At 45.9% G+C, this 24,475-nt stretch overlaps 1 protein-coding gene across 1 annotated transcript in view; it reads right to left on the bottom strand.

Annotated features, from left to right (window-relative positions):
* Nucleotides 1–24,475, bottom strand: part of nhsb (Nance-Horan syndrome b (congenital cataracts and dental anomalies)) — a gene marked incomplete at both ends in the record, with an annotated part of 115,490 nt that overhangs the window by 21,853 nt on the left and 69,162 nt on the right. Inside the window, 15 exons of the mRNA XM_083759875.1 lie at nt 238–607; nt 1,398–3,441; nt 4,176–4,392; nt 5,485–5,616; nt 6,779–7,216; nt 8,737–8,889; nt 9,504–9,653; nt 10,712–10,790; nt 11,274–11,399; nt 11,646–11,708; nt 11,908–11,952; nt 12,866–12,910; nt 13,434–13,481; nt 15,711–15,835; nt 18,145–18,297. Coding sequence (XP_083616001.1) covers nt 238–607; nt 1,398–3,441; nt 4,176–4,392; nt 5,485–5,616; nt 6,779–7,216; nt 8,737–8,889; nt 9,504–9,653; nt 10,712–10,790; nt 11,274–11,399; nt 11,646–11,708; nt 11,908–11,952; nt 12,866–12,910; nt 13,434–13,481; nt 15,711–15,835; nt 18,145–18,297 — 4,188 coding nt within the window. The remainder of the gene's footprint in view (nt 1–237; nt 608–1,397; nt 3,442–4,175; nt 4,393–5,484; nt 5,617–6,778; nt 7,217–8,736; nt 8,890–9,503; nt 9,654–10,711; nt 10,791–11,273; nt 11,400–11,645; nt 11,709–11,907; nt 11,953–12,865; nt 12,911–13,433; nt 13,482–15,710; nt 15,836–18,144; nt 18,298–24,475) is intronic.

The raw sequence follows: 24,475 nt of genomic DNA, 5'->3' as shown, positions 1-24,475 counted from the left end.
ATTCTGACCTGAGATCAGATTCTATAAACGTCTTCTACATCCTGACAGTTTTCTGAAAAAGCTATGTTTCTATGTCAGTCGTTCTTTGATTTTTCAAAAATAGCAGACCTACAAGCTCGTATCGCGCCACTCGGTGGCGCGATATGAGCTTGTAGATCTGCTATTTTTCAATAGCTAAAGCATAACATGATGCTAACACCAAAATGGGTTCCCGTTCAGAATGGGTTAAAGGTTTACCTTTACTGAAGTAGTCTTCGGTGTCAGGAGTGGTGGAGTCATCTCTGCCCTCGTGTACTTGCTGATGATGATGATGATGGGCACTTCTGGTGGCACCTGATGATGTCACTTCCTCCTCCTCTTCCTGTTCGTGGTCGTGTCTTCCTTCTCGTGCATCGCTGATTGGATAAGGGTGCGACGTCTCCGCGGTGGTAGCAGCAGGCACTTTGGCTGAACTCGCCCAGGGCCCTGAGTCTGAGTGGGTTGAGTGAGTCACCCCAATGTCTGAGTGGGATGATGCCCCAGCAAATTCGTAGGCCGGGGGAGGCGGGTGGTCTGCCCTCAGGCATGGGAGATGCCGGGCACACACCGCCCTCGGTGGCTCTCTCAGCTGTAGAAGTGCCAACAGTTAAAGGGATTGTGACATTTAAAAAAAGGTTTTGGAATTGTTCTTGTTTTTTTTAGGTTTTCTAATCTCAATTGCACCCAAAAAACATGAACTTTTAACATTCAGTAGATTTTTTGTGATCTGGGGTTTTCTGGCTCAAACAGGTGCTCTGATTTGCCGGCAGTAAGTGACATCACTTACTGCAAATCCCATTATGTCAATGGGATTTGCCAGCAGATGTCACTGTTTCACTGTGTTGCCTGTTTTCATTGTAGCTAAAAAGGCCCAAAAAACCCCAAAGAAAACTTCAGACCACAGAAAATCCACTGAATGTTCAAAGTTCAGGATTTTTGGGTGTAATTGAGGTCATAAAACCTAAAAGGAAAAAGAAAAAGAAAAAGAAATGAAAATGAATGTCATAAAACCTTTAAATCAATTGAATCCATTATAAAAAATAATTGATAATCGTTTTTTTTATTTAGTGGTAAATTCTTTGAAAATGTAAAAAAAAAAAAAAGAGAGAGAAAAAAGGGAAAATATCAGGTATATATCATTATAGTATATACTATATACTGTACATATCTGGTATATACTGTACATAGCAACTTCTTGAAGGGTAAAAACACCAAAAGGTTAATCAAACTATTCCATTTAGTCAATTATAACAGAAATGCTGATTTGTTGAAATGTCAACAATAAAACAAAGGATAAAACAAGTACTTCTTGAATATGAATGAATGGACAAAGGAACGAATAGAATAATCACTAAGTAAAATAATCAACTCACCACCGGCTCTTCCTCCTCCTCTTCCTCCTCCTCTTCATCCTCGTCCTCGTCCTGAGAGAACGTGCGCTCCCCCAGCACCCTGAACTCGGGGTGCGAGGAGTGTGCGAGCCCCCTAAACTCCGTGTGTGAGTTGATGTGTGTGTGCAGGTCCACCGGCGAAGGGTTCGGAGCGCGGGGCACGGGCCGGTGTATGGGGGAGCTGTCGTCTGGGAGAATGGACGGCGGCTCGACCCGCGTTCTGAAGGCCGTCATGGCCCAGAAGGTTCCGGGTCCGTAGCGGTCCTGTCTGAGCCGCAGGCTCTCGTAGGGCGGCGGCCCGTCGGGGTGACGCTGGGGGTGAGGCGGGTGCGAGTGTTCGGGGGAGGAGGAGGTGGGCTCCTGCGGAGGCGGGGGAGGCCTCTGGGGCGGCGGCCTGCGTGGAGGAGGGGGCCTAGTGCTGATGGGAGGCGGAGCATGATATTTGGGTCTGGTGGCGGTTTCGGCTCCCGCGGCCGCCGAGTCTTGGTCTGCGGTGCCGGAAGTGTCGGCGCAGCGTCTGACCGAACGCAGCTGCACCGAGCGCAGAGCGGAGGGCGTGATGGCCAGGAGATTGGAGCTGGGGATCAGAGGGATGGGGTGGGAGGCCAGCGGGTTGGAGGTCAAGGCCTCAGCGACGGTGCTCTTAGCACCGACGGAGGCGGCAGCAGCAGCTCGGTGCTTGCTGTGGTAGAGCGTGTGCATGTGGTGGTGGTGCGTCCGGTGGGACAGGGTGTGTCTGGCGTGAGCTCCGTGGAGGACACTCAGATCCAGCTGCGAGGGGGGAGGGGGGAAGTCAGGGTCTCTCTTGTAGGAACTGGCGACGGAAGCACCGTCTCTGGGGAAGTGCTGCAGCGAGGACAGGGAGGACTTCCTCTCGGGCACTTTGGGCTTCCTCTTGCCACTCGTGGGAGACAGCAGGGGACCCGGGAAGAACGCCGCCGAGGAAGAGGGGAAGGTCGAGGTCGGCGTCTCCGATTGGCTGGAGTAGCCGCTGGAGGGAGAGGCCAGGCCGGCCAGCTTCTCGGGCGAGCCGAGCTTGAAGTCTCCGTCTCCGGGCGGCAGGAGCGGGCTGGACGCCCTGGCGCCCGAAGCCTGGGGGAGCGCCTGGGCCTGCGTGTCTGAGGAAGAGGAGGAGCTGTCTGGGGACTTGATGCACTCCATGACGGTGGTGCCTGTGGCCGTGCTGGAGTTGGACATGGACGTGTACTCGCCGTTGGCGGACCTTACCTCATTGTTGTGTAGCCACAGATCTGCATAGTCGGACTGCACCGCGCCTTCGTCTTTGAACGAGTGTGTGTCGGCAGAGCTAAAGGATATGGGTTCGACCATGTCCACCGCGTTGCCTAACCCCATCCCCCAAGCTCCAAGGGGCTCTGCTACCAGACAGGAGGTCTCTAGTGGCTCCGGAGGTGCCCCGAGCTCCAGCTCCAACTCCAGCTTCTTATCTCTGGAAGACATGGCGAGGTCTTGTTCACTAGCGCTCTTTGGTTGATCCTGGTCCTCCCGTGCGTCCGTTCCCACGTCCACGCGGCCGCGCGGCTCCTTCAGCGACGAGCTCCGCATGGGCGGCGGAGGTTTGGCTTTGGGTTTCCTCACCGGACGGCAGGTCCTCCCCAGGCTCATAGTGCCCGCTCTGAAATCGGCCTGGGCCTGCGTATAAACCTCATGGGCTACCGGTGCTGCCACAGTGTTGGATTGGGCACAGTCGGACCCCGGGGCTGCATAGTATGAGTATCCTCCGTAGGTGGAAGAGGAGTAAAAGCCCTCCGGGTTGGACGTGTACAGTGAGCCAGGCTCTTTGTCAGTGTTGCTGGTGGTGTCGGCGGTGTGTTTGGGGCTGCTGTACCCCTGGGTGGACCCACGGCTCTGGCTCTGGCTGTGGGTCTGCTCCGGGTCCTGGTCGGGGTCTGTGTGGTCCTGGTCCGCGGGGTAGGTCCACTCCCCTTCGCTGGCCGTGCTGACCCCGGCGTCGTCCAGCTGGTCCGTGGCTGACGACGTGAAGGAGCTTGACCTGTGACCCTGGCTCTGGGGCCTGGGGGGGGGGGGCAGGTAAATGTCACCATTGTGACATTTTTAGTTGATGATTCATTCATTCACGTACAAATAATTGCAATTAGCAATTTTATTGTGTTTTTAGCAATGGAACTTTGGCTTTTAGGCTTGGTAAACAACAAATACTGACAAATACCTTAAATATACACAGATATGACTGAGAATGACCAGTACCTATAATAAAAATAAATAATGCACTATGCACTACTAATCATTTAACACTTTTAATAAAAGATAATAATCAGGTTAAATTTGGGCAAAGTTAAAAGCGTGCTTCCTCACTGTATGCACCTGTATTCTAATGGTCATGCCTGTGTGCCGGTTCTGATGAATTGCTCGACCCCATTCTGACCTGAGATCAGATTCATACGAGGTTTCCGCCGGACACACACTGGTCTGATGAACCCATTCTGACCTGAGATCAGATTCTAAAAATGTCAGTCGCTCTTCGATTTTTCAAAAATAGCAGACCTACAAGCTCGTATCGCGCCACTCGGTGGCGCGATATGAGCTTGTAGATCTGCTATTTTTAAATAGCTAAAGCATAACGTGATGCTGACACCAAAATGGGTGCCCGGTCAGAATGGATTAAGGGAGAAAAATGCAAATTAGATGGACGGACAGACAGATGGACGGACGGACGGACGGACAGACGGAGGTTTTATAATAGATGAATGTAATTCTGAAATAGTGTGTGCCAGGAACGTAATGTACCTGAGGTCAGAGTCCATCGTGAAGCCCTCATCAATGGCGTTGGGCACAGTGTTGAGTGACAGCTCTGAGTCACAGTGGGAGGAGCCTGTCAGCGGAGGGGAGGAGGGAGGGGGGATGGTCTCGGAGGTCTGGGAGGGGCAGGTGGAGCTGGAGCCGCTCCAGTTCCCACTGGACGACTGGTGGTCCTCCTTGTGGTCCACGTGGCTTCCCAGGACCCCTGTGGTGCATGGTGGACACACGCGTATTATAGGTAGGTAGGTAGGTAGGTACTAAACCCAAGCGTTTAGGTTATAAACAGTTTTAAACACATATTTGTAACACTTTTTAAACATGTCACAGTGTTTAGATTATAAACAGAAGAACATGTTTAATCCCTGTAACACTTTTTAAACACATAAACGTGTTTAGTTTTTACAATCAAAGTCAGTCATATAGGTGTTTAGAATTTGAACACTAGGTGTTCTCGTGAGGTGTTTGAGTGAACTCGTGTTCTACTGTATTTTATGACCATTAATAAACACTTGGCATTTTATTATTACACACATGGTGTTTAGGTTTAAACGCGTCACATGTTCCAGGGATTTACAGTGTAGGTAGGTAGTAGGTAGGTAGGTAGGTAGGTAGGTAGGTAGGTACGTAGGTAGTAGGTAGGTAGGTAGGTAGTAGGTAGGTAGGTAGGTAGGTAGCCATGGGGAGCCCACAGGTCAGGAGCGTATCTCATGTTTCTGTATAGGGTGAGGTGGCACAGGCAACAGCTGTGCCAGTTTTGAGGCCTGTTGTAAAAAAAATTGTCTAAAACTAAATTAAACTAGCAGACACGCTTTAAAAACGAGTCAACACTAAACAGAAAACTCAAAACTAAACTAGAACAAAGGGCTCTTGGGAGCACAGGTCTCCGCCAGGGCACCTGGCCTCCTGGTAATAATATGTGAAAAGTATGCATTTAGTGTTCCGCTTTTCATGCATTCATGATGTGAGGCCTTTTGTTCCAAAATAGACCTGCTGGTGGCACTATATCAGGCCAATGTAGAAAAGGTGGGATTTCTTCCCTGGCCTCGTGGGAATGTGTGAAATGTCATGTAAATCGCACGCTGCGTTCACGATTTGAGGGATTTTGTTCAAAACGGACCAAATCATACAAACTTTGAAGTCAATTAGGATGGAATATGAAATATTGGACAGATCCGTAATCCCAGTCTGACACACACACACACGGACACACATATGGACGGACGGAGTGCAAAACATACCCTACCCATGCCTTCGGCCTGGTGGAGAATTAAAAATAATGAAAAAATGCACAACTGACCCTGGGTGGACACAGAGTGGATGGGGCTGCTGAAGGTGTCGGAGCTGGAGGAGATCTCACAGCTGCCCATGTCAGCCTTGCGCGGCAGGCGAGAGCGGCCTCTCTCCATCCAGCTGTGCTCCGGGCTCCCACCTATAGGGGCGGGACCATATGAAAATCACAATTATTGTGGGCAAAATAATTACAGTTAACCACTGTATTTCGCTAATCAATCGCCTCCTTTATTGTGATAAACCATTGGTTCTCGATCGGTTCCATAAATAAATATTGTGAAAATATGGCGTTGCGAGCCGTTGTGATTATATTTGTTATTTTGCAATTTGGCGAACGTTTAAACAGTTGTAGTTTGTTGAATACTTTTGATTTGATTTCTTTCTTTTTTCCTTCTTTTTCGTTTGAGGTATTAAAACACGGTCTTAAAAGTCCTTACATTTTCACTTTAATGTCATCTGAAAAACAAGCAAAAGAACAGCTCTAAAGGCCCATTCATACTCCAGTTTTAGGTGATAAGGTAACCACCGAAAACTACAGCATGATGCCACGCCGCGCTGGTAAGCCACTCACCGCTCACCGCTCACCCAAACACATATATCTTGTTTTGTTTACTAACCAAAGTTTTTTTTTTATCACCTAAAACTGGACTATGAATAAGTGTCTTAAAGGACAACTTTTGTTTTTTTCAACCAAGGTTCATGTTTCAGGTGGTTATTAGAGAAAGTAAAAGATGTGTGTAAACTTTTCTTCATTTTCTGCTTTCTTTCGTTTTAGGGATTTTAGCTGTTTTTGACAGGGGGGCGGGGGCATTCGAGCATGGGGCTAAATATGTATTTTTGTACAAGATTTTATAGCGATTTATTGTTTTATTATTTACTCTACTCCTACTAAACCCCAAGAAATTACATCTGGTCACCAAAGATCACGAGATCTACTGAATGTGTCAAACTGACATATTGAGACTATAACACAGTGTTGCTTCCCCCCAGTAGGCTACCTTCACATTCAGTAGATCCTGTGAATTTCTGTGGCCAGATGTAATTTCCTGAGATCTAGTCGGACTATAGTAAATAATAAAATAAATAAATCGCCATAATATTTTGTAAAGAAATACATATTTAGCCCCATGCTCAAATGCCCCCGCCCCCTGTCAAAAACCGCAAAAATCCCTAAAACGAAAGAAAGCAGCAAATGAAGAAAAATTAACACTCATCTTTTACTTTCTCTAATAACAACCTAAAACATGAACCTTGGTTGAAAAAAACTAAAGTTGTCCTTTAAGTGTCCCCACCATCCTTACCGCCCCCTCCTCCGCCGCCTCTCTCCCCGGACCGCTGCAGCCTCTTCAGGCTGCCCAGCTGCAGCGGCTCGGGCGCCGCCTGGTCGTCGGTGCTCTCCTCCTCATCCTTCATCATCATCATCATCATCCTGGGGCTGGGCCCGCCGGGGATGAAGTCCTCCGCCTCGTACGGCGACAGCTCCTCGTCCTCCTCTTCGTCGTCGTCGTCGTAGTTGTCGTCGTCGTCGTCGTCATCGTCGTCGCTGTCCATCAGCCGCCCGCCCTCCCTGGGCAGGCTGCGCGAGCGCAGACGCCCGCCGTTGGCCGCCACGCTGCCGTACGCCGAGTCCGACTGGTCGCCCAGGGAGGAGATGTTGCCCGTCGAATGGGAGAGCGAGGCAGGTATTCCCTGGTGGCAACGCTGTGCTCTGATTCGCCGTCTGGACGGAGCCGCTGTCGCTGGGGGGCCGAATGGACAGACAGCGTCAGGGATACTCATTCTCAGGGCTGTGAGGCATTATGTAGGAAAATGTGCAAAATAATAGAAACTATGAAAAACTATGATTTGATTTATTTATTAGATCCCCAGTAGCTTACTGTGAAACACAGCAGCTATTCTTCCTGGGGTCTTAAACATATCATCATTACAACATTTCTTCCATATTATTACATACATTTATACAAACAACATTCATCCAACACAAGAATACAACACAAAACAACTCATGATCCGTCTACTACATTTGATAGCTAGCTCCACAGTACAATCAAATCTTCAACATTGATAATAAAGTAAATATACAAAAGCTCATGTATTCATTTACTTGTATCGATCCTATAAACAATTTATTTCCACCAATTTTGGAGCTCTTGCTCATGGACTAAGAACCAAAACCAAGCGATGGAAAGGGGATCTGTGTGTGCTGTCACTGTGAAAATACTTACATGGATGGAAAGGGGGTCTGTGTGTGCTGTCACTGTGACTAAGAAACAAAACCAAGCGATGGAAAGGGGGTCTGTGTGTCCTGTGAAAATACTTACATGGACTAAGAACCAAAACCAGCCGATGGAAAGGGGGTCTGTGTGTGCTGTCACTAAACCAAGCGATGGAAAGGGGGTCTGTGTGTGCTGTCACTGTGAAAATACTTACATGGACTAAGAACCAAAACCAAGCGATGGAAAGGGGTCTGTGTGTGCTGTCACTGTGAAAATACTTACATGGACTAAGAACCAAAACCAACCGATGGAAAGGGGTCTGTGTGTGCTGTCACTGTGAAAATACTTACATGGACTAAGAACCAAAACCAACCGATGGAAAGGGGTCTGTGTGTGCTGTCACTAAACCAACCGATGGAAAGGGGGTCTGTGTGTGCTGTCACTGTGAAAATACTTACATGGACTAAGAACCAAAACCAACCGATGGAAAGTGGTCTGTGTGTGCTGTCACTGTGAAAATACTTACATGGACTAAGAACCAAAACCAACCGATGGAAAGGGGTCTGTGTGTGCTGTCACTGTGAAAATACTTACATTAAAAGGGGTCTGTGTGTGTGCTGTCACTGTGAAAATACTTACATTAAAGGGGGTCTGTGTGTGCTGTCACTGTGAAAATACTTACATTAAAGGGGGTCTGTGTGTGCTGTCACTGTGAAAATACTTACATTAAAGGGGGTCTGTGTGTGCTGTCACTGTGAAAATACTTACATTAAAGGGGGTCTGTGTGTGCTGTCACTGTGAAAATACTTACATTAAAGGGGGTCTGTGTGTGCTGTCACTGTGAAAATACTTACATTAAAGGGGGTCTGTGTGTGCTGTCACTGTGAAAATACTTACATTAAAGGGGGTCTGTGTGTGCTGTCACTGTGAAAGGGGGTCTGTGTGTGCTGTGAAAATACTTACATTAAAGGGGGTCTGTGTGTGGGGGTCTGTGCGTGGGGTCAAAGGGGGTCTGTGTGTGCTGTCACTGTGAAAATACTTACATGCGATGAGGAAGTCATCTGTTTGGCAGCCAGAGTCACGCGTGTGATGAAGGCGACCAGTGAGCGACAGTTCCTCCTCACACAGAGATAACTGATGTGTGTTGGCGTGCACAATCACCGTGCGCTCTCTCGCCACTGGCGACTCGTCTGAATCTGCAAGGGCATAACATTTGTATTTATTTCTGCTTCCTTTGGTGCTTCCCTGTCTCATATGGTGCTTCCTAATTACTATGGTGTAGAGCTCTTCACGGGTCCCAATTTATTTTCCCGGAATCCAAAATTAATCTGTGACAATTTACCGATTCCGAACCGTTCCCGAAAACATTTTCAAATAGGAAAACTGAGCCCGAATGGATCCGTGACTATTTCGTCCTGTTTCCGAGATTTCTTTCAAAAGGCGGTGGCAACGCGCCCGAACGAGATCCGATTATTTCCGACATTCCGAGAGACACGACCCAGCCAGGCAGACATAAATGTGGACTTCATGAAATAATATAGCGGACGTATTGACCAATTACAAATTACCATTTTATGATTAAAGTGAGAGAGAGAGAGAGAGAGAGAGAGAGAGAGAGAGAGAGAGAGAGGTAAGGCTGCAGCGGAGGGTGGAGGGAGCCTGCAGGGGAGGGCTAGAGATAAATTCCTCTTCTCGTCTCCTCGGCGTGTGTGCATTTAAAACTAAGTAATTAAGCAAATGGATAATTTGTTTTTTACACAATCATCACACAGCACCATAGCTTCCTATGGTATTAATAACATATACACACCCATGTCCTGTTGGACTCGCTTGGGTATTCCAGTGATGGTCTTCCTCCTCCGTAACTTCCTCCTCCTCTGAAGAACTGACTGGGAGTGAACCAGAGAGCAGCGTGCACTCGCCTCCCTGTCAAATCCAACACCTGAACACACAACACATCCTATAAATGATCATATTTACACCTGAACACACAACACATCGTATAAATGATCATATTTACACCTGAACACACGACACATCGTATAAATGATCATATTTAAAAAAAAACAGAGGAAATATCAAGCGAAAGGGCAGCCCCGGATGACACCTCGGGAACTTTTTTTTTTTTTTTTTTTAAGGAACACAAAAGGAACAAAAAACTCGGCTTCCCATCATGCAATTGTGGTTCACAGTGTGAAGCTCCGTCCGTAAATCTGAGACTGTACTCAGACATACGGACAGACACACATACTGTAGCTGTGCATATAGGAGATGGTGTGCCACCGCTCAAAAATGAACATAGAAATAAAACAAACCTTTTTTGGCCACCAGAGAGAGCACCTGGTGGCCAACGATGTAGATGTACAGATAATGTCAACTAATATAGGTGCTACGTCAGTGTTTCGTCCAGGGATTCACCAGGGGTCCAAATGGACCCTTGCAGGTCTGTAACTCCGACAGTGTACAGATGGAACCAAATGGTCCATTTGGTTCCATTTGTACACTGTCAGAGTTCAAAAGGGGCTCTCTGAATGATCAAAGAAGACACTGTCAGGAGCTTGCAAAAACAATTGCTCTTTATTCAACGTTTTGGTTAAGAGCTTCATCGGGACAGATGACACTTTTCACGCATATCAAACTGAGGTTCAGTGAAATGAAAAGGAAAATAAAATAAAATAAAGGTTGAGAATTTTTAGCTGCAATTATTTTAATTTTTTTTAAATAATTTTTATCCCACGATTTTGCAACCCAGTTTTTTCACCCAGTGCCAATTATCTAATGTAATCCTGGGCGCTACACTTCCTCTGCCAACCTGGGGTGCAGCGAACTGACCTCATGCCTCCTTCTATGCATGAGGAGTCCAAGCTGCTTCTTTTCACCTGACAGGGGGGATAGTTTCCCTGGCCGGACGTAGCGCGTGGAAGGAACACGTTATCCCCTCCATCAGGCGCCCCAGCTGGCCAGGGGGAGGTAGTTTTAGAGACCAGCATATTTAGCTGCTACATGAACTGATGCCACCAGTACCTGTGACATTGATTGGGATGATGCAGGAGGAGATGGCGTGGTCGTCCCGCGTCCTCTGCTCTGACGCGGGGACAGTGTCCCGTGTCCTCTGCTCTGAAGCGGGGACAGTGTCCCGCGTCCTCTGCTCTGACGTCCTCTGCTCTGACGTGGGGACAGCGTCCCGCGTCCTCTGCTCTGACGCGGGGACAGTGTCCCGCGTCCTCTGCTCTGACGTCCTCTGCTCTGACGCGGGGACAGCGTCCCGCGTCCTCTGCTCTGACGCGGGGACAGTGTCCCGTGTCCTCTGCTCTGACGTCCTCTGCTCTGACGCGGGGACAGTGTCCCGCGTCCTCTGCTCTGACGTGGGGACAGCGTCCCGCGTCCTCTGCTCTGACGCGGGGACAGCGTCCCCCCGCGTCCTCTGCTCTGAAGCGGGGACAGCGTCCCGTGTCCTCTGCTCTGACGCGGGGACAGCGTCCCGCGTCGTCCTCTGCTCTGAAGCGGGGACAGCGTCCCGCGTCGTCCTCTGCTCTGACGCGGGGACAGCGTCCCGCGTCCTCTGCTCTGACGCGCGGACAGCGTCTTTGGACCAGTGGGTCTGCTTGTCTGCTTGTGCAGGGGGAGGGTTAGGAGCGGGGCCCTTGGTCCTGTGACCTGCTGCTGGCACCAGCTCACCTCCTTCTGGCTCCTCCGTTGAGGTAGACTGCCGGACACACAGGGACAGTGGGGGTTAGTATTGTGTGTGCGCGTCATCTCTGTGTCATCTCTTCCAATTTGGATACAATTTGTTAAATCATGTTTTGCTTTATTTTATATATAGATTCATGACATGAGGTTTCCAACCAACAGAGACAATTTGTGAAATCAGCAACACATGAGAAGTTGATAAAGGGATAATAATGAGTGTGTACAGTGATGTTGAACAGCACACATGCTTACAAAGTGGTACCTTTCTGCTCCATGGATGGAAGATGCAACATGCAGTAGGGAAGGATTGATGAAAGCAGTTAAACTATGTAAACAAAGTACACAAAAATAAAACAATGGTACAGTGTGGTTAATGAATGAGACAAATTACATCATTGTGGATGAAAGATGCATATAGACTTCTACACAGAGTTTCTGTTTAAAGCTTGTAGATCTGGTATTTAGGCTGTTATGTAGCTTGTAGATCTGGTATTTAGGCTGTTATGTAGCACTTCTCACATTACCTTTCTCTGTATGGACTGAATGTCTGTGTCTCTTCCTGGCCTCTCCTATAAATGACACACGCACACGCGCACACACACACACACACACGTGCGCACACAGACACACACTCACACACACACACACACACACACACACACACACACACACAGTATGTTCAACATTAATATTACGATATTGTCTGTTCGGTGGAAACCTTATACTGTATTTAAAAATAAACTTTACTTTTCAGGAATCAAATTCAGAAATTGCAAGAGTAGCAGATCCACAAAGCTATGCAGATCTGCTGCTCTTGGTGCTTTTACGTGACGCTGTAGTATGATCAAGTAGTCATTTATGAAAACAAAACGCAAAAGATTTGAATAATGGAGATAAGAGGTTTCGGTAACACTTTACAATAACGACCTGTTATAAAGCATTTATAAACATTTATAATCGTTTGTAGATGAGTAATAATCATGAACAATCATTGTTGACATCCGTAAATGTTTACCTAAACATGTATAACTATGTTTAAACATCATTTATATGTTATTAGTAAGGTATTAGTAAGTAGTAAACTATTCACATAGTTATAAATGTTTAGGTAAACATTTACGGATGTCAACAAACAGTCTGTTCATGATTATTACTCATCTACAAACTGCTTATAAATGTTTATAAATGCTTTATAACAGGTCGTTATTGTAAAGTGTTACCGAGGTTTCTGCCCATTTCTGGTCGTACGTTGAACAGCTAAAATAGCCAATCAGCTCACCTCTTATTTATGACTTGCCCAGAACAGGGATGTGGTTACGTTGAAAATAGGGCTGCATAGCGATGCTTTCTTAGCCATTATTTAATTATTTATTATTACGTAACGTACTTCAAAATTTAAATAAAATAATCAATGAAATCAATTCGTTTTTTTGCAGCCCTATAGTTGAAAATGTACTGTATGCAGAAAGATCATAACGCTACCTTTCTCAGTGTGGTCTGGATCTCTGTTTCTCTCACTGTCCGCTCCTTCAACATGGTCACAGACAACAATGACAACACATGTTGAAACGTATGTGCATCAAGTTATGTTATTATATGTGCAAAGTACAGCTACGCCTGGTCAAAATATGACTCAAATATTATTAGGTTAAATTGGAATTTAACCCATTCTGACCTGAGATCAGATTCATACGAGGTTTCCACTGGACACACGCCGGTCTGACGAACCCATTCTGACCTGAGATCAGATTCTAAAAATGTCAGTCGTTCTTCGATTTTTTTCAAAAATAGCAGACCTACAAGCTCGTAGTGGCGCGATATGAGCTTGTAGATCTGCTATTTTTAAATAGCTAAAGCATAACATGTTGCTGACACCAAAATGGGTGCCCGGTCAGAATGGGTTAAAGTACACTACTTTTTAATATCAATGCTGTGTGGACGTTTTGGAATCTTTCCCAACAAATTCTACACATTTTCAGATATGTTCAGAAGTAATTCAAAATGGGTTACATTCTATACATGTCACAGGGTGTTAAGCACACAGACATACCTTCCTGGGTTGATAGTCCAGCTCTCTCTCTCTCTCTGCTCTCTCTTGCTGCAACGACAGAATAAGAATAAATACTTGTGTTAAATCACACAAACATTGGCATGGCATTTGTGTTATAAACATTACCGCGCCGTTCTTGTTTTTCTAAAAATATAATTTTTAGTACAGTTGTATGATGTAGGTCAGTGGTCCTCATAGAGCGGTTCCGTTTCAGATCCATAGGCGATATAAAACGTATAATTATACTTTATACATCAATCGCAGAAACAGGTGGCTATTAAAAAAACGTATAAATACGTCAACAGCAAGATAATAGGCTCAAATGGGTGTCCGCGTCCCAATACAAATCAATTTGGGACACCCACATTTACATGGAAATGTTTGAGAACCACCATGTCTGTGATTGTAGAGAACTAGAAGCCGACCGGACCGGCCTGAGGCGGGTGTCACGTCTAACGCTAGGAATCTGTGTACCTATCATGTTATGTAGACAGCACTATAATTGTATTGTATATAGTCATAGCACGCCATAGTACATATGTATAGCATAGTAATGAATATGTATAGTTTATTATGTATAGTGTATGTATAGTTTCATCATATAGATATTCCACTGTTACCTTCTTAGCTTACGCATGTTTCATGATAAATGCTTTTATGTGATGTATTCCCATGCTTTTGTTCTTGCTTAAATGTAAGTCGCTCTGGATTAAGAGCGTCTGCTAAATGCCTAAATTGTAAATTGTAAATTGTAAATTGTATAGTGTGAGTGAGACACACACACACTTTATCTGTGCCTGCTGTGAATCATGGATTGTCTTTCATCGTTTCCTTTTTCAATGGGGGTGCTGGTGGTTGGACTAAACCAAGAGAAGGCAGCCAGCAGTGGAATAAGATAATTATTTTGTTTTGTTACTTTTTTAGCAAACCATTCAATCTACTGCAGCTGATCCTTAAAACTGTTTAAGTGCCAGGGACGTCATCCCGTATCTAAATCAGCTATGCACTGGTTGCCATGCCCGTATAGACGTATAAAAAAAAGAAAATAATAATAATAATAATCTTTTTTTTTTTTTAAACGCCCTCTTTTTTTTATAATGGGAGATCTGGCACTCAGAGCCTAAACTGGTGACCACTAGGTGGCACTGAAGGAGTTTTAATATGGTATAATATTTGTGTGTTTCATTTTTTAAATGGGGGAAGTATGTGCGTGTGTGCGTGCGTGCGTCTGTCAGGGAGAAACCTTGTATCTCTATATTTAAATTATTCTTTAAATGAAAGAAAAAGTAGAGTGAAAATAGTTTGAAGATCAGCTATTTTCACTATTGTATCTACATTTTTAATAGTAATAAAAACAGAACGCTTTTGGACATATGAGGTTTCCACCTCACAGAGACAAAATGAATAATGCAGAGGGGGAGAGAGAGAGAGAGAGAGAGAGAGAGAGAGAGAGGAGTGATGCAAACCAATAGAAATCAGAGAGAGGGATGCCAGGGTTTTGTCGTTCTCTCACAACACAGGAGGAGGAGTGACAAATGGAACTCATTCTCAAACAATCACTTTGTGGAGCAATAGCAGTTTAAATGTATAATACATCATGTGGTCGCCGTCGTCTGGAAAACTTGTATGTCCAAATACAAGCTTAACCCATTCTCACCTGAGATCAGATTCATACGAGGTTTCCACTGGACACACACTGGTCTGATTAACCCATTCTGACCTGAGATCAGATTCTAAAAAAATTCAGTCGTTCTTCGATTTTTCAAAAATAGCAGACCTACAAGCTCGTATCGCGCCACTCGGTGGCGCGATATGAGCTTGTAGATCTGCTATTTTTCAATAGCTAAAGCAAAACATGCATGCTAACACCAAAACGGGTGCCCGTTCAGAATGGGTTAATAAGGTTCTGGGTTAGTGAGTTCTGGCAGTCCTTGAAATGAACATGCTTCAGAAGCACTTGGTGTGGAACGGTGGGTTCTCAAAAGGTTCTCATGTCAAGGACCCCCAAATTGATATGATAATCGCGTCACGTTTCGAGCGTGTATATCTGATACCTTTGATGCTCTTGTGTGACGCGTTAAATAGCGATTATTCACTTCCTGTTTCTCGGTAGCTGAGTGAAACGGCTTTCAAAATAAGACGGTTCTCCATAGAAATGAATGGTTGGGCGGTACATGGTTCTGGAGTACACAACAACAACACGCCACCAGACCAGACCGGTTAGAATATGGAGAGGAGAGGCTTTTCTGCCCCACAGCGTTGACACGTTGTCCTTACCGCCCGTGCCAGTCGACTCCTCTGCTGCCGTCGTATGGTGTGTGGTGAGGGGAAGGTGGGCATGGGAGGGGCTACTGATATAGAGATGGTCACTCTGCTGCTGGAGCGCTGCTGCTGGTGTTCGTCTGTGGAAAACGTACAGCGCATGGACATGAGTGGATATCACTGCCTCTCAAACTATAAAAGTACAACGCATGGACATGAGAGGATATCACTGCCTCTCAAACTATAAACGTAAAACGCATGGACATGAGTGGATATCACTGCCTCTCAAACTATAAACGTACAACACATGGACATGAGTGGATATCACTGCCTCTCAAACTATAAACGTACAACGTATGGATATGAGTGGATATCACTGCCTCTCAAACTATAAACGTACAACGCATGGACATGAGAGGATATCACTGCCTCTCTCAAACTATATGGACATGAGTGGATATCACTGCCTCTCAAACTATAAACGTAAAACGCATGGACATGAGTGGATATCACTGCCTCTCTCAAACTATATGGACATGAGAGGATATCACTGCCTCTCTCAAACTATATGGACATGAGTGGATATCACTGCCTCTCAAACTATAAACGTAAAACGCATGGACATGAGTGAATATCACTGCCTCTCTCAAACTATATGGACATGAGTGGATATCACTGCCTCTCAAACTATAAACGTAAAACGCATGGACATGAGTGAATATCACTGCCTCTCTCAAACTATATGGACATGAGTGGATATCACTGCCTCTCAAACTATAAACGTACAACGCATGGCCATGAGTGGATATCACTGCCTCTCAAACTATAAAAGTACAACGCATGGACATGAGTGGATATCACTGCCTCTCAAACTATAAACGTACAACGCATGGACATGAGTGGATATCACTGCCTCTCAAACTATAAACGTACAACGCATGGACATGAGTGCATATCACTGCCTCTCAAACTATAAACGTACAACGCATGGACATGAGTGCATATCACTGCCTCTCAAACTATAAACGTAAAACGCATGGACATGAGTGAATATCACTGCCTCTCTCAAACTATATGGACATGAGTGGATATCACTGCCTCTCAAACTATAAACGTACAACGCATGGACATGAGTGGATATCACTGCCTCTCAAACTATAAACGTACAACGCATGGACATGAGTGGATATCACTGCCTCTCAAACTATAAACGTACAACGCATGGACATGAGTGGATATCACTGCCTCTCAAACTATAAAAGTACAACGCATGGACATGAGTGGATATCACTGCCTCTCAAACTATAAACGTACAACGCATGGACATGAGTGGATATCACTGCCTCTCAAACTATAAACGTACAACGCATGGACATGAGTGCATATCACTGCCTCTCAAACTATAAACGTACAACGCATGGACATGAGTGCATATCACTGCCTCTCAAACTATAAACGTAAAACGCATGGACATGAGTGAATATCACTGCCTCTCTCAAACTATATGGACATGAGTGGATATCACTGCCTCTCAAACTATAAACGTACAACGCATGGACATGAGTGGATATCACTGCCTCTCAAACTATAAACGTACAACGCATGGACATGAGTGGATATCACTGCCTCTCAAACTATAAACGTACAACGCATGGACATGAGTGGATATCACTGCCTCTCAAACTATATTCCAAGTCAATTAAGGACCATCTGAAAAGGTTTTATGCATACACAGACAGACCGGTATTTTGGGTATGGCATTATTGAAAGCAGTTGCATTATACCCATGCCTGGGCATATAAGATAAGAGGTTTCTGCCCAATAGTCAGCAACGATATGATTGTAAAAAAAAGTGGCTTGCGTGCGTGCGTGCATACCATAGACTGTAAAAAATATGGACAAAGCGTTCCCCGGGTCTAACATGGACGTAAAATGAAGCCTGTTATTCCTTGCACTGTAAGTCGCCATCTTTCTAGATCCGTTTTGGCCCAGCTGGCCATTGGCTGGCCCAGACAACGAGGCGGGACTTCCCCCCTTCTTCTCCGTTGGTTTTTATTTTGACTCGAGTGGGAGGGGAATCCCGATCATAGACTGTAACGGTAGCCACGCCCCTCAGAACATACGCAACTTTATGGTCATTATTTTTATAAATGGGACCATAATTTTCCAAAAAGAATATTATGACATTAGAAATGAGACTTTAAACTAGTGACTGGAAGCAGAAAGTATTCATGACCATGTTTATTAAGGTAATACAGTCTAGGTGAAGTTGGGCCCAAATACATGGACTTCTATGGGGCTATGGGTTTTTCTGGGTCCAATGACAGCGCCACAACAGGCCATTATATGAACTACGATTTCCTTAGTGGCTTCACAAAATATCTGTCTGACTGCCCCCCTGGTGCATACGTGTATATGTGTGTGCATGCGTGTGTGCGAGCGCCTTCACCTTGGTGCAGGGCCCGGAGGCTGAGCTGGGCATGTCTGTGTAGCTCCTCCACACATGGTGCACGCGTACACGGATGGAATACGTTGTGCTGCTGATGCCATGGAGCCTGGTAGTGAGCCGACAGCTTACTCTCTATGTCCAAATTAGACACCGCTGGGGAGAGATACAGAGAGAGAGAGAGAGAGAGATACAGAGAGAGAGAGAGAGAGAGAGAGAGAGAGAGAGAGAGAGAGAGAGATACAGAGAGAGAGAGATACAGAGAGAGAGAGAGAGAGATACAGAGAGAGAGAGAGAGAGAGAGAGAGAGAGAGAGAGAGAGAGAGAGAGAGAGAGATACAGAGAGAGAGAGATACAGAGAGAGAGAGAGAGAGATACAGAGAGAGAGAGAGAGAGAGAGAGAGAGAGAGAGAGAGAGAGAGAGAGAGAGATACAGAGAGAGAGAGAGAGAGAGAGAGAGAGAGAGAGAGAGAAAGAGAGTCAGGGTTACAAATGTTTTTATTTATTTATTAACCCTAGGGAAACATTCAAATCACAGTCTGCATACAAATGGCATTCGTGTTTTTGTAGTGATTGTATTCACGCAAGCACGCACATGTTGCCTATCTCTATCTAATTTTAATTCCATTCCTTTATTGTCATCGTGGGTGCAACAAATTTGGAATTCCACCGTCCAAGCAAACAAACAAAAAAACAAGTAGAAACATAGAAACCAATATCCACAAGAATAATCCCCATTTCCCCTCACTGTATAATGTATCTTTTCCCTTTTTTGCTTCCTATATGATGAATTCCTGTTCTGTTCTTTAGCTACATAGAAATGTCTATTTGTATGTCTCTAAATGTTTGTATGTCTCTAAATGTTTTGATGAATTGAACAATGTGGACCCTGTTGTAAACAAGTGTAATGCTTAATTGGGTCGTCCACTCACAGTTAACAGTCTTTGTATTGAGTTTGTGCTTAAAATGTACTGTAAATTCTACAAACTGTTAATAAATATTTCAATCAATCAATCAAAAATCAAGGAGAATAGACATTTCGACCTATGACATTAGTGAAGAAAAGAGAGGCTGCTGGATGCATTCAAAACATGAAAAGAACTGATTGTAACATCACAGGTATTAGCTGCTTTCCTGAATCCTGATCCTGCCATATATTGGACACACCAAGTATGTCATCTGTTGAAGTTTATCTCTCCACTATAGAATACACATTCAAGCAACAGCATACTGCCAGCTGAGATTCACACCAGGTTTTGCCTTTCACCACCCACTGGCACATACATGACACACACACACACACACACACACACACACACACACACACACACACACACACACACACACACACACACACACACACACACACACACACACACACACACACACACACACACACACACACACACACACACACACACACACACACACACTCATAAATGACACCAGTCAAATAAAGAAGATCCAACAACAATCATTAAAGTGAGTCTTTAAAAAACAATTAACATTAGATTAAAGGACTAGTTCCACTTGTTAGGTTTATTCTACAATCACTGATTGAAATAAACAAGACAGGACTATGCCATGCCATGCCATGCCATGCCATGCCTGGCCAGCAGATGGCAGCTAAATCCTCTTATCCACTGCAGCTGTGCAGAAACCACTCATTCCTTTTCCTCACAGCTTCTTTGCTACAGGGGGACAGAAACGGAAGGTCGTTGAGCAAGGCACTGAACCCCCAACCTGCTCCCCCTGATGAGGCAAGGCACTGAACCCCCAACCTGCTCCCCCTGATGAGGCAAGGCACTGAACCCCCAACCTGCTCCCCCTGATGAGGCATGGCACTGAACCCCCAACCTGCTCCCCCTGATGAGGCAAGGCACTGAACCCCCAACCTGCTCCCCCTGATGAGGTTTACTCTGCCGTGTGTCGTTGAGCAAGGCACTGAACCCCCAACCTGCTCCCCCTGATGAGGTTCACTCTGCCGTGTGTGGGTGAATGTGTGAATGGGATACTTTCAGTCCACTACAATTTAAAGAGAAACATTAAACTTTTGACTAGGAGGCGAAAAACGTATTTAAAAAAATTGGGAAAATAGCAGATCTACAAGTTCATAGTGCAATGTGAGCTTGTAGATCTTCTATGTTCACTGTTTGTGTGAAAAAACGTATAATGTCCAGAACTGTGACCTTTCAGGATTCTAATTCAAAAATATCAAAAGTAGCAAATCACAAGCTCAAAAAAAGTTTCTCAGTTGCTGTACTTTATTTTATTTTATACAGTAATCAGACAGGAGATGGGGAGAGAGATGGGGGGGGGGGGGGGGGGGGGGGGTGACACACAGCAAAGGTCTTCGGGATCGGGACTTGAACCCACGACACTGTAAAGCTGGATTACCGCCACAGGTGCCAAGACTACGCCAGCCGCCCGGCTGGACTGCTACTTTTGTGTAAGGCTGACTGTAGTAATGTAGTACAGTATGCTCAAGTAGGCTGTTAATTTACCAAAAGATATATATATCTGGCCCGGACAGTTAGCTCAACCGTCCGGGCACCTACGCCGCTGAGCCAGCCTGACTGTGTGCCGTGGGTTCACCTACGCCGCTGAGCCAGCCTGACGGCGTGCCGTGGGTTCACCTACGCCGCTGAGCCAGCCTGACGGCGTGCCGTGGGTTCACCTACGCCGCTGAGCCAGCCTGACGGCGTGCCGTGGGTTCACCTACGCCGCTGAGCCAGCCTGACTGTGTGCCGTGGGTTCACCTACGCCGCTGAGCCAGCCTGACGGCGTGCCGTGGTTCACCGACGCCGCTGAGCCAGCCTGACTGTGTGCCGTGGGTTCACCTACGCCGCTGAGCCAGCCTGACGGCGTGCCGTGGTTCACCTACGCCGCTGAGCCAGCCTGACGGCGTGCCGTGGGTTCACCTACGCCGCTGAGCCAGCCTGACTGTGTGCCGTGGGTTCACCTACGCCGCTGAGCCAGCCTGACGGTCGTGCGTGGGTTCACCTACGCCGCTGAGCCAGCCTGACGGCGTGCCGTGGGTTCACCTACGCCGCTGAGCCAGCCTGACTGTGTGCCCGATCCCGGCGGCCTTTGCCGCGTGTCTTCCCCCCCATCTCTCTCCCCATTTCCTTTCAGATTACTTTCAACCTATCAATAAAGGCAGAAAAGCTATTAAATAAAAAAGAATATATACACTGTATACCTAAAGTAAAATATGGAGAAAGAGGTTTCTGCCCAGCAGCAACGATACACTATCATTACAATCTTGTGGTTTGCCAATTTTTTGGGGGCCCAATTGCAATATACTCACGGCCCCCTGGTGGGGCCCGGCCCCCTGGTGGGGCCGGGCCACAGGTTGGGAGTCGCTGCGGTACAGAGAGACAAAGGGAGAGGAATGTTGTGTTTGATCTCTTCAAGGCCCCTTTAGCTTCCACTATCAATCCTGTTTCCATCCCTTCATTTACAATTCCACATGCACCCTGTCCTTGAAAGCAGCATTGTACATCAGTAGCCAGGCAACCTTTCATTGCTCATCAAGTCCAGCATTTTGCCTGTTATTAAATCAGCAGGCTAACATGCTAACATTGACCAAACAGCATTTTGGTCAACTTCTGCAGTTGCATGGGTTTCAAGAGGCACAAAGCTATTATACATAGAAGTGTCTATTTGTATACGTCTCTAAATGTTTTGATGAATTGAACAATGTGGACCCTGTTGTAAACAAGTGTAATGCTTAATTGGGTCGTCCACTCACAGTTAACAGTCTTTGTATTGAGTTTGTGCTTGAAATGTACTGTAATTCTACAAACTGTTAATAAATGTATCAATCAATCAATCAATCAATGTCTTTGCATAGGCCTGTAGAGTTGAGTCATCTAAAGTAGGTGATGGTTGTTCCTTTTCAACAATAGTATGATCATCATATGATGATCATGATCATCATATGATGATCATGATCATCAAACAACTGACAGATTACAACTTGTCCAAAATGTGGCAGCCAAAGTTTGAACTAAAACTAAGATGAGAGAACATATTACTCCAGTTTTAGCTTCACTACATTAAGGCTACTGGTTGTTTTTAGGATTGATTTTAAAATGATTCTACTTGTTTGAAAAGCTCTCAATGGTCTTGCACCTTCCTATACTACTGTACATGACTGCCTGCCTTGTACTGTACTGTATGTCCCAAACAGGTCCCCTCAGGTCCTCCCCTGCTGGACTGCTCCATGTCCCTATAAACAGTGGCGTGCACAGACATTTAGAGGGGCAGGTGCTCAAGTGAAAAAAGGGCACCTTTTTGCAGCGCATTTTGGGGCGGGAACCCATTTTGGTGCTTTAGCTATTGAAAAATAGCAGATCTACAAGCTCATAGCGCGCCACCGAGTGGCGCGCTACGAGCTTGTAGGTCTGCTATTTTTCTTTAATCGAAGAACCACTGACATAGTAACATAGCTTTAGATTGTGGGGGCCTAAATAATATAGTAGAAGCGTTTTTTTATCAAGATTTGATCAATGTCACCGCATGGTCCACACACTACAAATTAAGAAAAAATAAGAAACCTTTATTTTATTATTTTTAAGAGCAAAATTGCCAAAAGGGCAGGGGGTGCTCTAGCACCCCCTAGTGTATATCTGTGCACGCCACTGCCTATAAAAATGGCAACTAAAAAACACGTTGAAGCAGCTTTCTGCTTCTACTGGCCAACGGAGTGGTGTGGAACATACTCCAATATATAAATATATATATAATTTTACTTTACTTACTTGTGTCGACCAGGACAATGGTCCTTACAAGATATTATATCTAGATGTACAATCCTATACTTGTGGGGACATTTGGCAATCACAGTATTATGCACGCACACATACATACAAACATGTATCCCTGTGAGGCAAATGGTGCATTTATTTAGCGCCATTATCCATTACATACTATTTTTCATTACTGTACATGCACCCATTCATACACAGATGTCGAAGGAAACCATGCAAGGCAGTGGGCACCAACCTGCACATCTGGAGCAACAGGGGCTCAGAGTTAGCCTGATTTGCTGTGTTCCACGGATCTGAAAATGTAGTAGGATCTAGAATCCTGCATTTTGCATAATGTTCACCTTTTCTAAGTGTCCCGACTAAGGGCCGATTCATACTCCTATTTTAGCGCTGTTTCGGCGCTGTAGTGCCGAAATGATTTCGGCTCGTCAGAAATTTTCAGTAGCACCGAAGAGCCGACTTTAGGACGGTACCCCCCCCCCCCCCCCCCCCCCACGAACCTCAAATGACGTCAAATTGTAGGCTCTACAGCGCCGAACCGACTTTTATTCGGATCTAAAATAGGAGTATGAATCGGCCCTTACCTGATGCGTCATCCTGTTTGTGCCTGTCTCTTGCTTCTCTGCTCCACCTCTGCCTCCTCTGCATGCCATATAGTCATGACATTTACACTTGTAGTTCACCATTAGTCATAGTCACACATCCACCTCTAGCAGACACATCTAAATCATCCATCTATTTTTTACATTTGAGAGAATTCCACGCCCCTAATGCAAATGTGTCTGTGCGGGTTCAGGTGGCTAAGTCATAGACCGTGATGTAGGCGGAGTATGCAGAAGTGCCATCTTCGCCTGTGCTTTGTGTGGCCGTGATACGTCACTGCCTTGACCTCTGCACTTTCAACCAATCTCTGTGGCTGTTAGACTACTGGCCAATCACAGCAGGGCTTTCCGAGAACTGAGGTGAGCACGGAACGTAGTTTGTAGTTTACCTACCTCTCGCCATTACCTGTCTCTCTCTCTCTCTCTATGAGAGGGAGTCTGAGCTTTGCATAACGTTTGTGCCACATGAGCCAATATTAAGTGGCAGAAAGAGGTAGGGAGAGAGAGGGGGGGGGGGGGGGGTGAGAGAGAGGGGGAGGGAGAGAGAGGGGTAGTGGGGAGAGTGAGAGGTAGGGAGAGAGGGGGGGTGAGAGACAGGGGGAGGGAGAGAGAGGGGGGGGGTGAGAGAGAGGGGGAGGGAGAGAGAGGGGGTAGTGGGGAGAGAGCGAGATGTGAGGGCTGTGTATCGTGGATGTGCATTAAGCCTATAGGTTTCTAGATACGAGGGTCGCATAGTGGCCCAAACCATCCACCTCTAGCAGACTCATACACCTCTAGCATGACTAGGAGACACATCTACACACCCACCCTATCGTCGCCAAGTCCTGCAGCTGGCCCACATGCAACTGAACACACACACGCTCATTCAGCTCTCTCTCTCTCTCTCTCTCTCTCTCTCTCTCTCTCGCCCATCGCTCCTCTTTCTCTCTCTCTTTCTATTCCTCCCTTTCTCTGGTC

The sequence above is a fragment of the Protomyctophum parallelum genome, assembly GCF_964188405.1.
Source record: "Protomyctophum parallelum genome assembly, chromosome: 2".
Classification (NCBI taxonomy): Eukaryota; Metazoa; Chordata; class Actinopteri; order Myctophiformes; family Myctophidae; genus Protomyctophum; species Protomyctophum parallelum.
This window is presented reverse-complemented; position numbering and strand designations above follow the sequence as displayed.